The 18,273-nt window shown below is 47.1% G+C and overlaps 1 protein-coding gene across 1 annotated transcript in view; it reads left to right on the top strand.

Moving 5' to 3' along the window:
- Positions 1–665: 665 nt before the first annotated feature.
- Positions 666–18,273, top strand: part of ALK (ALK receptor tyrosine kinase) — a 566,624-nt gene continuing 549,016 nt past the window's right edge. Inside the window, exon 1 of the mRNA XM_072139971.1 lies at positions 666–1,852. Coding sequence (XP_071996072.1) covers positions 1,111–1,852 — 742 coding nt within the window. The 5' untranslated portion in view covers positions 666–1,110. The remainder of the gene's footprint in view (positions 1,853–18,273) is intronic.

The following is an 18,273-nucleotide window of genomic DNA, read 5'->3' as shown; positions in this document are numbered from 1 at the left end:
TCCCTGTCCCCAATGGGGCTCACAATCTTATCAACCTAACAGGATGTTTTGGAGTGTGGGAGGAAACCGGAGGACCCAGAGGAAACCTACGCAAACACAGAGAGAACATACAAACTCTTTGCAGATGTTGACCCTGGGACTTGAATCCAGGACCCCAGCGCTGCAAGGCTTTAGTGTTAACCACTAAGCCGCCGTGGACAACCTGCAGTTGACTTATGAACTGCTTGGTAGCTTTGGAAATCACATAATGAACATGACATAATGAAGTAAACATCAGCGCTACCCGGGAGACCCCTTTAATTGTTACCTTCATGTGTAAAAGTCTACAGACTGTACAAGTAATGGAGCAATGACTCTCAATACTCATGAGATACACACAGATACTGAGTCACCAGTTTCATGGCCGTGGGGTCCCAAAGCAATAAGTAACACCCTCTCCCCCCCATACAAGGCATCAAATATTTAGCAATCTGGAATTCACTCCACAGTCCCCAGGCTGCAGCGTCTCTGTGTGATCATCCAAGCAGACAATCCCTGTCCATGCCGAGCGCCTGCAGATCCATGACATGTCTGGCTATGATACCCTCCATCCCTCCTCTGATCTGCATAGGACTCCTGATTGGGCATGGGCTTGGAGCTGACATCACCTGTGCCATCTGATGCCTATAATGTGATGCTTGGAGGGAGCAGCATCTCTGAGAAGAAGGTTCTGCTGGATAGTGGAGGAGTTCTGCAGCTCCTCCAGAGGGTGGCAGTCAGAGGCTGCAGCAAGACAGAGAATTACATTGGGGAAGACCCAGGAATCCTGAATCTGTTCAGCACTTTCAGAAAAGAGCAGCCTTAGTGTAGTATCACTAGGAGACAGACAGCATGCCAGTCTACTGAGAGCTCCCCTGCATGTGAGGAGCAGGCTGAGGGACCTACAAGTCTTCCAGACACCTTCACATCTTCTCAGACTAAGGACCATGATGCATGTAAGGATATAACCATCCAGGAACACAACCTCCACAGAAGATACCCCATGTAATTTCCAACCCCAGGGAGAAGATACCAGGAGGTGGTCAACTTGGCAGAAGCTCCTAGAGAAGCCTACATCCCCTGCAGACCACTATGAGACCCCAGGATTGTCTCCTATCATGTTTGGCTATTGTGTTGTGTGTTTTAGGATACTGCTTATCTCTGGAGAAAAGCTCAGCCCAAAGAGCTTACAGTCGGGGCTATCAAGGTCCAAGGGAACCCAGCTTCACCAGGATGAAAAGGAAAAACCTGGCTGTGGACTTTGTCATCCCTGCAGCTTTTAGGAACTCCTTGAGGGATCTACTGGGTCTGTTTCCTGCAGGAGCAGCAAGCATCAACTTCCAGGCGACCTCCAGCTTGGTGCTGGACTGTGGACCTCTGGTGGAGTCCCTGGCTGAGGGTGCTGCTGGACCTCACCCATATGGACATCTGAAGAAGGAGCAGCTGTCAGCCAGACCCCAGCCTGCTCCTCTGTCCAAGGTCCTGAAAGCTGGGACACTGAAGAGTCTCCGCAGGTCCAAGCAGCTACTGGTGGAAGTAGGGGGAGATCTTGTCAGGGATGGATGTGGAGTAGGTTGGGAACCAAGGACCCTGGAGGATGGTAAGAACCTGAGTAATGAGGGCCAACGAGAAGACCTTCCGAGTTCTGTTCTCAAGAGGAGGCTGGAGTTTAACCTGACCGAGCTGTTCAGCTGGTGGCTGGAGTCTAAGGAGGGCAGGTTAAGGATTAGACTCATGCCCCAAAGGTCTGCAACCTTCCCTGGCAGAGAGGACATCTTATCTGCTGCCCTTGGTGCGTCTCAGCCAAGATTAATGTTCCAGATCCTGCGCAAGGGTAAGTGACACTGATATGTCTCAATCCTGAAGGATCATCACATCTATTTCCTGGTGGACATTGAGTACCTACCCCAGAGATGTGTGTGGGGGTTGGTTATTGCCCCTGTGTGGGCATGTACTGTACATTATAATGGCGCAGGGTCCTAGGAGATGTCTCAGGCGGAGGAGTGGGACAAGTTGTAGGACTTTTATTGTGGTTGTAGTTACTATAAGGACGTGATCCAGTGCGTCCTCTTTCCTTATTTCATATTGTAATCTTCCTCTTTTGTCTCCTTCTTTCCGTCCCCATCTTTCTCCTAATACATCCAACTCTTCATCTAATTCCTTTATTCCTCATTCTCACCATTCCTCTCTTCTTCTCTCTATCTCTCTCTCTCTTCCCATTCCTGTACCTTTCTCTATTCTTCTTTTCCTTCCTTCTCTTCTTTCCATTCTTCCCTGTCACTTCTCAATCCAACTTTTTCCTCTTTTACCTCCCATTTTCTTCCTCCCCCTTTCCCACACTCCTCCTCACCTTCCTTCTCTCTATCTCTTATTCCCCATATTACTCTTTATCTTCCTCCTCCAATTCTTCTTTTCCTTTTTCTCTTTTTCTGTCTCTTCTCCCCATATCTTTCTTCATCTTCTTCTTGCCATTCCATTTATTCCTCTTTAATTTCCAGGTATTCTTCCCTTTCTTTTTCCACTTCTTCTTCTTCCATGTCTTTCTGACTTTATTCCCCCTCTTCATCTCCCTTGATCCCTTGCCTCTCCGCCTCCTCTTCTTCTTTCCCTGCTTCTTTCACTTCCACTTCTCCCAATTCTTCTTTTCTTCCTATCCCTCCCCTACTAATTCCTCTGCTTCTTTTTCTCTTCCTTTTATTTAATTTTTTTGCCTCATTTTCCCCATTCTCTATTTTCGTCTTATATTCTATAAAGACATCCTAGAAGGAGTTAACTCTCAGATGGAGGGTCTGGGGGGCTCTATACTTCACACACAGAGTTTCCATGTAGCTCAACTGCTCTCTATATAACACACTGGTCTCCATGTAGCTCAGCTTATCTTTATAGAACACATAGAGTCTCCATGTAGTTCAGCTGCTCTCTATATAACACACCGAGTCTCCATGTAGCAGAGCTCATTTGCTCTCTATATAACACACTCTCCACGTAAAAGAGCTCAGCTGCTCTCTATATAACACACTGGTCTCCATGTACCTCAGTTGTTCTCTATATAACACATAGAGCCTCCATGTAGCTCAGCTGCTCTCCATATAAAACACAGAGTCTCCATGTAAATCAACTGTTCTCTATATAACAGTGTCTCTATGTAGCAGAGCTCAGCTTCTCTCTATATAACACACACAATGTCTCCATGTAGCAGAGCTCAGCTTCTCTCTATAACACAGAGTCTCCATGTAGCTTCGCTTCTCTCTATATAACACACACAGAGTCTCCATGTAGCAGGGCTCAGCTTCTCTCTATATAACACACAGAGTCTCCATGTAGCTTCGCTTCTCTCTATATAACACACACAGAGTCTCCATGTAGCAGAGCTCAGCTTCTCTCTATAACACAGAGTCTCCATGTAGCAGAGCTCAGCTGCTCTCTATATAACACACACAGTCTCCATGTAGCAGAGCTCAGCTGCTCTCTATATAACACAGAGGATATTGGCATCTCAATGTTTCAGATCATTGTATGTATAATGTAGTGTTCTCTGCAGTCATGTATAATGTGTATAATGCAAATTTGAATGTTTAGTTTCCTGGAATCTGCTTAATATAATAATACATGGATGCAGCGGTGCTGGGTGTGTCAGGAGTAGCAGAGTTCTATGTGTCTATAGTGTCATAGCCATCCATAGAGGTTATATACAGCAGTGATGGATGTAGCAGAGCTCAGTATTTTGGTCCAATGTAACAAAGATTTTTATAGACATCATATCATCTTCTATTAAATGAATAAATATCTGTCCCTATATAAATCCACCTCTAACCTGTGACTGTCCACCTATAGGGAAACTACAACTCCCAGCATGTCTGTACCATTGAATGCTGAGAGTTGTATCTTCTCATGTCCCACAATCATAGAGTCAAGCATGATAGGACCGGGGCTATACTGTGTCTGCAGTACAGACCTTGACCTCTAGGGGGCAGAGACAACAAGAGAATTTACTGGACCCCTGTATGTCCTGCAGATCAACCAACTCCAGCCCCACAAATGTGATGTTCCCCGTCTTATCTTATCTGTTCAATACACAATAGAAGGCGCAGAATAGGGGAGGTGGTCTTGGATGTCTCCCCATTACTGAGATGGGTGACCATCACCGGGGGCAGCAGTCATGCACAGGTGGGGGGCAACAGTCATGCAAAGGTGGGGGGCTCCGTGTAAGTAACAGGATGGGATTCTGTGTCAGTATATAATATAGAAATGGAAAGCCGAGTCTGGAGATTTTTTGGTAGAATCTTGCAGATTTTTTTGGTGTGAAACGTATGAAGAATGGGGCACATTTACTAAGAGCAGCGCAGTGTGTACTATGTGCAGTGTGTACTATGTGCAGTGTGTACTATGTGCGGTGTGTACTATGTGCGGTGTGTACTATGTGCGGGGTGTACTATGTGCGGTGTGTACTATGTGCAGTGTGTACTATGTGCGGTGTGTACTATGTGCAGTGTGTACTATGTGCAGGGTGTACTATGTGCAGTGTGTACTATGTGCGGTGTGTACTATGTGCAGTGTGTACTATGTGCAGTGTGTACTATGTGCAGTGTGTACTATGCGCAGGGGGTGTGTACTATGTGCAGGGTATACTATGTGCAGTGTGTACTATGTGCAGGGTGTACTATGTGCAGGGTGTACTATGTGCAGTGTGTACTATGTGCAGTGTGTACTATGTGCAGGGTGTACTATGTGCAGGGTGTACTATGTGCAGGGTGTACTATGTGCAGGGTGTATTATGTGCAGTGTGTACTATGTGCAGGGTGTACTATGTGCAGTGTGTACTATGTGCAGTGTGTACTATGTGCAGGGTGTACTATGTGCGGTGTGTACTATGTGCAGGGTGTACTATGTGCAGTGTGTACTATGTGCAGTGTGTACTATGTGCAGTGTGTACTATGTGCGGTGTGTACTATGTGCGGTGTGTACTATGTGCGGGGTGTACTATGTGCGGTGTGTACTATGTGCGGTGTGTACTATGTGCGGTGTGTACTATGTGCAGTGTGTACTATGTGCAGGGTGTACTATGTGCAGGGTGTACTATGTGCAGGGTGTACTATGTGCAGTGTGTACTATGTGCAGGGTGTACTATGTGCAGGGTGTACTATGTGCAGGGTGTACTATGTGCAGGGTGTATTATGTGCAGTGTGTACTATGTGCAGGGTGTACTATGTGCAGTGTGTACTATGTGCAGTGTGTACTATGTGCAGGGTGTACTATGTGCGGTGTGTACTATGTGCAGGGTGTACTATGTGCAGGGTGTACTATGTGCAGGGTGTATTATGTGTAGTGTGTACTATGTGCGGTGTGTACTATGTGCAGTGTGTACTATGTGCAGTGTGTACTATGTGCAGTGTGTACTATGTGCAGGGTGTACTATGTGCAGGGTATACTATGTGCAGTGTGTACTATGTGCAGTGTGTACTATGTGCAGTGTGTACTATGTGCAGTGTGTACTATGTGCAGTGTGTACTATGTGCAGTGTGTACTATGTGCAGTGTGTACTATGTGCAGTGTGTACTATGTGCAGGGTATACTATGTGCAGTGTGTACTATGTGCAGTGTGTACTATGTGCAGGGTATACTATGTGCAGTGTGTACTATGTGCAGTGTGTACTATGTGCAGTGTGTACTATGTGCAGTGTGTACTATGTGCAGTGTGTACTATGTGCAGGGTGTACTATGTGCAGGGTATACTATGTGCAGTGTGTACTATGTGCAGGGTGTACTATGTGCAGGGTGTACTATGTGCAGTGTGTACTATGTGCAGTGTGTACTATGTGCAGGGTGTACTATGTGCAGGGTGTACTATGTGCAGGGTGTATTATGTGCAGTGTGTACTATGTGCAGGGTGTACTATGTGCAGTGTGTACTATGTGCAGGGTGTACTATGTGCAGGGTGTACTATGTGCAGGGTGTACTATGTGCAGGGTGTACTATGTGCAGGGTGTATTATGTGTAGTGTGTACTATGTGCGGTGTGTACTATGTGCGGTGTGTACTATGTGCGGTGTGTACTATGTGCGGTGTGTACTATGTGCGGTGTGTACTATGTGCGGTGTGTACTATGTGCGGTGTGTACTATGTGCAGTGTGTACTATGTGCAGTGTGTACTATGTGCAGTGTGTACTATGTGCAGTGTGTACTATGTGCAGTGTGTACTATGTGCAGTGTGTACTATGTGCAGGGTGTACTATGTGCAGGGTATACTATGTGCAGTGTGTACTATGTGCAGTGTGTACTATGTGCAGTGTGTACTATGTGCTGTGTGTACTATGTGCAGTTACCTGTGTGGTGTGCAGGGGGCGCCGGATTCAGGATTCCTGGTGCACGTTCTTCATGAATCTGGCGCCCCCTGCACTTCTCCGACAGAGGGCACCAATTTTTTTTTGGTCCACCTTTAACATGGGGCGTGCTACACATTTCTGTCGGACGGTCTGACTGAGCACCGGAACCCCCCTAATTTGTGTCACATGATGACTAGTGCAGCCACACCACAAAAAGCTCTCGTGTGACACAAATATGGCGCGGACACTTCTTATTTACCTATACATGTCTTATATACATTAAAAAGAACCTGCAAAGTCCGACAGAAAACTGGCGCACGGAGCTTAGTAAATGAGCCCCATTATGTTTGCAACCAAAGGATTTTGAAACTCTTGGGGCGCCCCACATTGTTCCTTTTTCATGCAGTCGCTGTGCACTATATCCCCCCCCCCCCCCTCCCCCTATCTGTAGACCCAGGGAGAAGACCAATACAATGTACAATGAGGGTCTTGGATACATTACTGCAAACAAGTTCCTATAATTTCCCTATTTGTGTTACATTGTATCAGTTGTATCCAGTCCGTGTTATTGTCGTGAATTATAACAATACATGTGCCTGTCTATTATAACGATACATCTGTCTATCTATTATAACGATACATCTGTCCTTCTGTAGCGCCATCATATTCCGTAGCGCTGTACAGATAAAATGAAGACACAAAGTAACAACAGAGTGAGGGTCCTGCGCACAAGAGCCGACAACCTTAACTTGACACTTAACCCATTAACTTCACTGCTGCAGCAAACGTCCACCTGCCCTTTTAATGGATTTTGTTCTGTTTGGTGTCAGGTTCGTTGTCAATAATGTATTTAAAGGGGGTCATCCAATTAACAGCCCTGTCTATGAGCAGATCTCTGGGGGTCTGTGCTGTCAGGACCTTCTACCTGCCTGACTCTTCTTTCGGAAGGATTACTTGACACTAATTGAAGGTGTGTATTAGTGTAATGTATACATATAGAGGGGGGGAGGGGTATTGTGTAATAGATTTGGCTCATACTTGCTCCGGGGCGGGGGCAGCCTGTGATATAAGCAGCTCCCACTTCTATATAGTTTTTCTACATTGATGGGGAAATTCACATTGTAACAAAACTTCTACTTGTTGTCGGGATGGTGGCTGTAGAATGTAGTTCCTGCACAATGCACTAGGGGCACCATTATATCAATTGCTCCGGATGGACCTCTTCCAAGAACCAGGCCTGGATCTCCTCTAGAGGAATAGCTGAGGCTGAAGGGGTTAATCCCACTGTCTCTTCTCAGGAGAACCTTGAGGCTTCATTGCTGATGGATGGGAGGAGTTTGGTGGAGCATGCATGTACCCAGCCAGTACATGGGCATAGCACCTCAGGTACATGTGCCACCCTCTGCTGTAATGCAATATGCTGCCCCCTACTGGTGACTTCCAATCAATCTAGATTTAGTATTCAGTGGTGTAATAATCAGGGTAGCAGCTTGTAGTGGTTGAGGGGGGCGTATAGAAAACTGGGGGGCAGTGCCCTGTTAGGGTCATAACCCCTAAATAGTATCGAGGGGTCACAGGCCACCAAAGAAACCCTACTGGCTCATGATGAGGAGTCACCCATTAACTCTTGCTTTATATTACATCTCAAGGCTGTCCTTAGGGAACCTGTCAGCAGGTGTGCCCATGCAGACTACAGCCGGTGGTAGGCATTGTCCCTGGAGAGATGTGGAATATTCACAGGCCGTTATATCTCCCCAAAACAGTCTTTTTATTGTGTTTGATGCACAATGAAAGCATTTTGACAAGGGGAGGAGCTGTGGCGCTGCTCAGTGCACAGAGATAAGAGCACAGCAGTGTGAGGACACACTCCCAGTGCTGTCCTGAAGTATAAATCTATATATCACAGTCCTGCTGCTACTAACATCATACACTGCGGTCTGATTACACATCTCTCCAGGGACAATACATAACACTGGCTGCAGAGAGCACAGAGCACAGCAGTGTGAGGACACACCCCCAGTACAATCCTGGAATATAAATCCACGTATCACAGTCCTGCTGCTACTAACATCATACACAAAGGTCTGATTGCACATCTCTCCAGGGACCATACATGACACTTGATATGGTGACACCTGCTGATTAGTCCTAGAATAATACCTCCCCCCCCCCCCCCGTGTGACCTTGCTTCACCTTGTAGGTCCGGGTGTCGGACTCTGCGGTTCTTTGTGTTCTGCATGTCCTGTACATGTGCCCGGGTGTCCGCAGATCCGCCTCATCCAGGGGGTTATGGGTTTTGGAGCTTTCATATAAAATGATAACGATTTCCGATGGTTTTATTGGAAGGGCTCCAGCAGAGGACGGGGAAGGTTTTCCTGGGAAGAGATGGAATATGGAGGGTGATGCGGAGGCTGCGGCTCCAATGTGATCGGGAATAATTGGATCAGTCTTACAGGATTCAATCACATGACCTGGACCCTTATAACTCACTTTCATAGGACTGCTGACTGTGGACTTTAACTGGTTAAAGGGATTTTCCATTTAATAAATGTCTGATCCCCGGGGACTGATTCTCTGTAACGCTCTAAAATCAGCAAATCTACAAACTGCAAGCCCCTTGTGCCCCATACTATAGCCCCCTTAAAGGGATTAAAAGACCCCTTTAAGGGAAAGCTACCATCAAAATCCATCATAATAAACCATGGACACTTATAGATCCAGGCACCGGGGCTGTGGTATCTGCTTATATTTGTTACCAATGGCCTCCTTAAAAAAATAAATAAATAATTTTTTATAATTATGCTAATGCGTTTGAAGGGCTGTAGCTTCACAGGCTGTTACACTGTGTGAAGCAGTTACAGGAGCACTTACCCTTCCGCTGTGTAAGATTACAAGCAGAGGGAGGGAAAAGTGTGCCTGCACAGTGTAACAGCCTGTGAAGCTACAGCACGGAGGGGCTCTGGTAACACATCTAGAGCACTTTAGGCTCATTAGCATAGTTTTAAAAGTTGATTTTAGAAGGAAGGAGGCCATGGATAAGAAATATAAAAAGATGCCGCAGTCCCGGTGCCTGGATCTATGAGTAATGTCCCGGGTTTATCAGGATGGATTGTGATGGTAGATCTGCTTATATGAACCTTATTTTCCAATTCTTCGCCATTGCTTGCTGTCAGTGAATAACTCTCTTGTTTCAATTTAGTGCCTGTCAGTGGCGTAATTGGGAGAGGCAGGGCCCCATAGCAGACTTCTGAATGGGGCCCTCCTTCCCCCTTAAAAAATATGCATATTTATATACTGACAAATGTGAGTTACAGTTACACATCATACATATGCAGCATATATACATCACACGTATGTCATACACATATTATGTTGTACAATGTGCAGCATAATTTGTATATAATGGGGCACATCCTCCATTCTTTAGTTTGTAAGTTTGGATGATGGGGCCCCCCTGACGCTGTGGGCCCCATAGCAGCTGCTATGGCTGCTACCACTGTAGTTACGCCCCTGGTGTCTGTAATCATGTACATAGCTGTTACAGTTGTATCCGGTCTACACAATTATTACCATTAACCCTATCACCACCCCAGACCAACCAGGTTGAATTAAAGCCAAGACAATTAAAAGCACCAGGAATCTTAATATTAGTGACACTGCAACTCTAGACCACCAGGATTATTACTCTAGACCAGTGATGGCAAACCTTTTAGAGGCCGAGTGCCCAAACTACTACCAAGCCCCACTTATTTATCACAAAGTGCCCACACAGAAATGTAATTTGTGATTTATACTCCCTTCTCTGTCACAGTTTTCGTTGATACCAGCCCCTGAGGACACCAATAAAGCAGAAAATAGTCCCAGGTAGCGCTGTCACTTTAAAATAGCTCTGTGTACAGCAAGTCCTGGGCTGTCTGGGACTGCAGGAAGATACCTGGAGTCATCTCTGGTGATGGCCTGAGTGCCCACAGAAAGGGCTCCGAGTGCCACCTCTGGCACCAGTGCCATAGGTTAGCCATCATTGCTCTAGACATTACATTGAACTGCTCTACAACTCTCCCTTCTGCTCTGAGTAAAAGCTGTAGACACTGTTGGACTGAACCACCAGGGGATCCTCCATTGGGCTCAGGCTCTAAACCAAAAATGGAGACAGAGGTGTAGCAGAAGACAACCTAGAGGAAGATGGGAGGGTCCTGAAAATCTTATCTGTTGGATGCAAGGATCCCCAGTGGCTGTAGAGGATTGAATAATGCAGAATTTGCTCAAACCAAGGAGGAAAGGCTTTGTGGAACATAACAGCAGTGAAAGTTCAGAGCACAGCAGTGTGAGGATACACCTCTAGGACTTGGCATATAAATCATTTTCACTGTTCTGCTGCTACTAATAACATACAACTTTTCATGGTCCATATCTATCACTGGCTGCAGAGAGCACAGAGCAGAACAGTGTGAGGATACGCCCCTAGTACAATACTGGATTATTAATCTATTTATAACCATCCTGCTGCTACTAACAACATATACAAAGGTCTGATTACACATCTCTCTAGACCTAACATTGGCTAGAGAGAGCACAGAGCACAGCAGTGTGAGGACAAGCCCCCCAAGTACAATCCTGGACTATAAATCCAAAACCATAATTTCACAGTCCAGTTGCTACTAACAACATACACAAAGGGCTGATTACACATCTCTCCAGGGACAATAAATATTGTTGGCTGCAGAGAGCACAGAGCACAGCAGTGTGAGAACACCCCCCTCCCCCAAGTACAATCCTGGACTATAAATCCATATATCACAGTCCTGCTGCTACTAACAACATACACAAAGGGCTGATTACACATCTCTCCAGGGATAATAAATATTGTTGGATGCAGAGAGCACAGAGCACAGCAGTGTGAGTACAATCCTGGAATATAAATCTATATATCACAGTCCTGCTGCTACTAACATCATACAGAAAAGTCTGATTACACATCCCTCCCGGCACATTACGTAGCACTGGCTGCAGTCTGTGGGGTCGCCCCTGCTGATGTGTATATGTCAGGTGACGGCTGGGGGATTATTTTGGGATAGATCCCTGATTATTAGTGATGTATATTCTGGTAATGGATGTGGAGTTGTGCGGCGCGGTGCATCGCTGAGTGACAGCTCTGGAGGTGATTTCATGCAGCAGTCATTCCGCTCCGCATTATCCCGGCCATTAACAGATTACTTGAGAGCGTTGGGAGATTTTTCGTCTTGTCCATAAAACGCGGCGCAATCCGTCTTCTTCCTGCAGGAGATTGTCCATTAGTGTGTGATGGATGTCAGGAGCCGGAAACACCGGAAACTCCGCTTTATCCTGGAATCAGCCGCAGATGGGAGAAGAATGGGGGCTGACGACAGGGGGACCCCACCGGGGAGACCCTACAGTGTCACATCATGGAGAACCCCAACTTCTATCCCCAGGGCCCCCATATTACACCTTCATCTTTCCACGGCTGAAATCCTTGGGGTCATCAAAGTAGCCTACTGACCCTATAGTATGACCTCATGGGGTAAAGGATAACTCCACCTCCTGTCCATAGGCAGCACTAAGGGGTCACTGACCCTATAGTATGACCTCATGGGGTAAAGGATAACTCCACCTGCTGTCCATAGGCAGCACTAAGGGGTCACTGACCCTATTGTATGACCTCATGGGGTAAAGGATAACTCCACCTGGTATCCATAGGTAGCACTAAGGGGTTACTGACCCTATAGTATGACCTCATGGGGTAAAGGATAACTCCACCTGGTATCCATAGGTAGCACTAAGGGGTTACTGACCCTATAGTATGACCTCATGGGGTAAAGGATAACTCCACCTGGTATCCATAGGTAGCACTAAGGGGTCACTGACCCTATTGTATGACCTCATGGGGTAAAGGATAACTCCCCCTGGTATCAATAGGTAGCACTAAGGGGTCACTGACCCTATAGTATGACCTCATGGGGTAAAGGATAACTCCACCTGGTATCCATAGGTAGCACTAAGGGGTCACTGACCCTATTGTATGACCTCATGGGGTAAAGGATAACTCCACCTGGTATCCATAGGTAGCACTAAGGGGTCACTGACCCTATAGTACGACCTCATGGGGTAAAGGATAACTCCACCTGGTATCCATAGGCAGCACTAAGGGGTCACTGACCCTATAGTATGACCTCATGGGGTAAAGGATAACTCCACCTGGTATCCATAGGTAGTACTAAGGGGTCACTGACCCTATAGTACGACCTCATGGGGTAAAGGATAACTCCACCTCCTGTCCATAGGCAGCACTAAGGGGTTACTGACCCTATAGTATGACCTCATGGGGTAAAGGATAACTCCACCTCCTGTCCATAGGCAGCACTAAGGGGTCACTGACCCTATAGTATGACCTCATGGGGTAAAGGATAACTCCACCTGCTATCAAAAGTCATGTATGTACACAGTGACTCCTCCTGCTCCTGTGTTTCCCCCTCAGGGTCTGTGGAAAGCTGGATAAAGTGATATAATTCAGCTACAGGAAATAGTTTGTGGTCTTTATAAATTGATCTCATCCTCTCCAGGGGCCGATCAGTCTCTTTACACTCGCTCTGATTGGTCACTTTGTATAAGCAGCTAATTAATGCCCTTTACATTAATTGAATTTACATTAACGACTGCCTCTGACTCATTGGTAGTAATTGGAGGCAATTACGATGTAACCTTCACCCTCCCCCCATGTACCCCCAACGTGGAGGATACCCGGCGAGCCGCTCCTGTGCGGTCACATCTATCCCCTGGAGCTGATTAGTAGTGAATTAGATTGTCAATAATGTCACATCTGCTAATTACTGCTGGAGATTTATTTCCAATTAACTAACGGAGATTCATGACATGATGGGCCGGAGGAGGAGGAAGAGGAGGCTAATCTCACTGATCCCAGGAATAAGTGGTGGTGTCCTAACATCCCGGCTCCGGGTGACACCAACAGGAGGAAAGTGACATGTTACATCCTCAACCAAAGAGGAAGAAAAGTCAACTTGTTACTCAAATGAATTCTTTCCATTTAAGGGAAACCATCAGCAGGACTGACCACACAGACTGCAGCCAGTGTTATGTATTGTCCCTGGAGAGATGTGTAATCAGACCTCACACTGCTGTGCTCTGTGCTCTCTGCAGCCAGTGTTATGTATTGTCCCTGGAGAGATGTGTAATCAGACCTCACACTGCTGTGCTCTGTGCTCTCTGCAGCCAGTGTTATGTATTGTCCCTGGAGAGATGTGTAATCAGACCTCACACTGCTGTGCTCTGTGCTCTCTGCAGCCAGTGTTATGTATTGTCCCTGGAGAGATGTGTAATCAGACCTCACACTGCTGTGCTCTGTGCTCTCTGCAGCCAGTGTTATGTATTGTCCCTGGAGAGATGTGTAATCAGACCTCACACTGCTGTGCTCTGTGCTCTCTGCAGCCAATGCTATGTATTGTCCCTGGAGAGATGTGTAATTAGACCTCACACTGCTGTGCTCTGTGCTCTCTGCAGCCAGTGTTATGTATTGTCCCTGGAGAGATGTGTAGTCAGACCCCACACTGCTGTGCTCTGTGCTCTCTGCAGCCAGTGTTATGTATTGTCCCTGGAGAGATGTGTAATCAGACCTCACACTGCTGTGCTCTGTGCTCTCTGCTGCCAGTGTTATGTATTGTCCCTGGAGAAATGTGTAATCTGACCTTTGTGTAGTAGCAGCAGGACTGTGAAAAATGGATTTATGGTGCTTGCTTGTAGTTTCTCCTAGTTCACTCAATGGGGCAGATTTACTTACCCGGTCCGTTCGCGATCCAGCGGCGCGTTCTCTGCACTGGATTCGGGTCCGGCCGGGATTCATCAAAGCAGTTCCTCCGCCGTCCACCAGGTGGCGCTGCTGCGCTGAAGTCCGCTGGAATGCCTCGAAATACACCGGCCTATCCAGGATGAAGGTGAGTGAAATTTTCGCGACACAATTTTTTTTTTAAATGCGGCGGTTTTTCCGAATACGTCGGGTTTTCGTTCGGCCACGCCCCCCCGATTTCTGTCGCGCGCATGCCGGCGCCGATGCGCCACAATTCGATCGCGTGCGCCAAAAACCCGGGGCAATTCAGGTACAATCGGCGCAAATCGGAAATATTCGGGTAACACGTCGGGAAAACGCGAATCGGGCCCTTAGTAAATGACCCCCAATGTGTTTCCTCACACTCCTGTGCTCTTTACAGCCAGTGTTGGGTATTGTCCCTGGAGAGATGTGTAATCAGACCTTTGTGTATGTTGTTAGTAGAAGCAGAGCTGTGATATATGGATTTATATTCCAGGATTGCACTGGGGAAGTGTCCTCACACTGCTGTGCTCTGTTCTCCGTGCAGCTAGTGTTGGGTATTGTCCTTGGAGAGGTGTGTAATCAGACCTTTGTGTATGTTGTTAGTAGCTGCAGGACTGTGATATATGGATTTATATTCCAGGATTGTACTGGGGAAGTATCCTCACACTGCTGTGCTCTCTGCTCTTGGCAGCTAGAGTTGGGTATTATCCCTGCAGATATGTGTAATCAGACCTTTGTCTATTGTTAGTAGCAGGAGGACTGTGATATATGGATTTATATTTCAGGATTGTGGCTTCTACAAAGGCAAACGGAGCATGTCCTCACACTGCTGTGCTCTGTGCATAAAGCTGCAGCGCCAACCCTTCCCTAGGGATAAAGTGCTAAGTATCAGCCTTGTTTAATCAGACCTTTGTACAAGTTGATAGTAGAAGCAGGACTTTGGAAAATGGATTTATATTCCAAATTTGTAGCTTATTGAAGTGTCCTCACACTGCTGTGCTCTGTGTACTTTGAGTTGCCCCAGAACACCTCCCTTCTATATACAATGTTAGGTATATTCCCTGGAGATATGTGTAAGCATAAATATGTCTCTGTTGCTGTAAAATATGGATATAAATTCCAGGATTACAGCACATGTCCTCACACTGCTGTGCTCTGAGCTCTGTCCAATCATCTGCCACATAGCTCCTCCTTCTGTTTTTCAAGGGAAGTCAAAACCAGTTTGGTGACACAGTGGCTCAACATCTGCTGAGTCTTACAAGTCCCAAAATGTTTCCATCATCTTCCATCTTTAGTCCTTGTGACAAAGTCCCTCCCCCTCCCCCTTTCCTGGGTGACCTCTGACCTTCAGTCACCATTGGCTAAAGCCCAAAAAAAAGTTAAGTGTTCACTGGGGCTTAAAAAACTCCGGGATTAAAATGCACATTTTTATGTGGAGTCGTGACCGTGCGGCGCAGCGTGTGAGCATCCGGCCCCCGGGCCCTCACCTCCGCCGCTCCCGGAAGATCTCAGCACTGGATTTCTGGAAATTGTGCAAAATGGAAATCTAATTGTTTCTTGTAAATCTGTGATGCGTTTCCTGTATTAATTGTACAAATCTGAGAATTATTCTGGAGAACTCGGCTGTGCTGCTATATACAGAGACTGCCTCCATACACTGACATACAGCTGCATAGTAATGTCCTGCCTCCACTAGGGGGAGCTCACTGTGTATAGAGGTATACAGCTACATGGTAATATCCTGCCTGCCTGCAGCCACCACTAGGGGGAGCTCACTGTGTATAGAGGTATACAGCTGTATGGTAATATCCTGCCTGCAGCCACCACTAGGGGGAGCTCACTGTGTATAGAGGTATACAGCTGTATGGTAATACTCTGCCTGCAGCCTCCACTAGAGGGAGCTCACTGTGTATGGAGGTATACAGCTTTATGGTAATATTCTACCTTCCTGCTGCCACCACTAGGGGGAGCTCACTGTGTATAGAGGTATACAGCTGTATGGTAATATCCTGCCTTCAGCCACCACTAGGAGGAGCTCACTGTGTATGAAGGTATACTGCTGTATGGTAATATCCTGCCTTCAGCCTCCACTAGGGGGCGCTGACTGTGTATGGAGGTATACAGCTGCATGGTAATATCCTGCCTTCAGATTCCACTAGGGGGCGCTCACTGTGTATAGAGGTATACAGCTATATGGTAATATTTTACCTTCCTGCTGCCACCACTAGGGGGAGCTCACTGTGTATGGAGGTATACAGCTGTATGGTAATATCCTGCCTTCAGCCTCCACTAGGGGACGCTCACTGTGTATAGAGGTATACAGCTGTATGGTAATATCCTGCCTGCAGCCACCACTAGGGGGAGCTCACTGTGTATAGAGGTATACAGCTGTATGGTAATATCCTGCCTGCAGCCTCCACTAGGGGGAGCTCACTGTGTATAGATCTATACAGCTATATGGTAATATTTTACCTTCCTGCTGCAACCACTAGGGGAAGCTCACTGTGTATGGAGGTATACAGCTGTATGGTAATATCCTGCCTTCAGCCACCACTAGGGGGCGCTCACTGTGTATAGAGGTATACAGCTGCATGGTAATATTCTGCCTGCCTGCAGCAACCACTACGGGGTGCTCACTGTGTATAGAGGTATACAGCTGCATGGTAATATTCTGCCTGCCTGCAGCCACCACTAGGGGGCGCTCACTGTGTATAGAGGTATACAGCTGTATGGTAATACCCTGCCTGCCTTCAGCCACCACTAGGGGGCGTCACTGTGTATGAAGGCATACAGCTGCATGGTAATATCCTGCCTGCAGTCACCACTAGGGGGAGCTCACTGTCTATAAATGTATACAGCTGCATGGTAATATCCTGCCTGCAGCCACCACTAGGGGGAGCTCACTGTGTATGGAGGTATACAGCTGCATGGTAATATTCTACCTTCCTGCTGCCACCACTAGGGGGCGCTCACTGTGTATAAAGGTATACAGCTGCATGGTAGTATCCTGCCTTCAGCCTCCACTAGGGGGCGCTCACTGTGTATAGAGGTATACAGCTGCATGGTAATATTCTGCCTGCCTGCAGCCACCACTAGGGGGCGTCACTGTGTATGAAGGCATACAGCTGCATGGTAATATCCTGCCTGCAGTCACCACTAGGGGGAGCTCACTGTCTATAAATGTATACAGCTGCATGGTAATATCCTGCCTGCAGTCACCACTAGGGGGAGCTCACTGTCTATAAATGTATACAGCTGCATGGTAATATCCTGCCTGCAGGCTCCACTAGGGGGAGCTCAGTGTGTATAGAGGTATACAGCTGCATGGTAATATTCTACCTTCCTGCTGCCACCACTAGGGGGCGCTCACTGTCTATAAAGGTATACAGCTGCATGGTAATATCCTGCCTTCAGCCTCCACTAGGGGGCGCTCACTGTGTATAGAGGTATACAGCTGCATGGTAATATTCTGCCTGCCTGCTGCCACCACTAGGGGGAGCTCACTTTGTATAGAGGTATACAGCTGCATGGTAATATTCTACCTGCCTGCGGCCAACACTTGGGGGAGCTCACTGTGTATAGAGGTATACAGCTACATGGTAGTATTCTGCCTGCCTGCGGCCAACACTAGGGGGAGCTCACTGTGTATAGAGGTATACAGCTGTATGGTAATATTCTGCCTTCAGCCTCCACTAGGGGGAGCTCACTGTGTATAGAGGTATACAGCTGCATGGTAATATTCTACCTGCCTGCGGCCAACACTAGGGGGAGCTCACTGTGTATAGAGGTATACAGCTGTATAGTAATATTCTGCCTTCACCTTCCACTAGGGGGAGCTCACTGTGTATAGAGGTATACAGCTGCATGGTAATATTCTACCTGCCTGCGGCCAACACTAGGGGAAGCTCACTGTGTATAGAGGTATACAGCTGTATGGTAATATTCTGCCTTCAGCCTCCACTAGGGGGAGCTCACTGTTTATAGAGGTATACAGCTACATGGTAGTATCCTGCCTGCAGCCACCACTAGGGGGCGCTCCCTGTGTATGGAGGTATACAGCTGTATGGTAATATTCTACCTTCCTGCTGCCTCC

The sequence above is a fragment of the Engystomops pustulosus genome, chromosome 3, assembly GCF_040894005.1.
Source record: "Engystomops pustulosus chromosome 3, aEngPut4.maternal, whole genome shotgun sequence".
Lineage (NCBI taxonomy): Eukaryota > Metazoa > Chordata > Amphibia > Anura > Leptodactylidae > Engystomops > Engystomops pustulosus.
The sequence above is the reverse complement of the archived record's forward strand: the minus strand, read 5'-3'. Positions and strand labels throughout refer to the sequence as shown.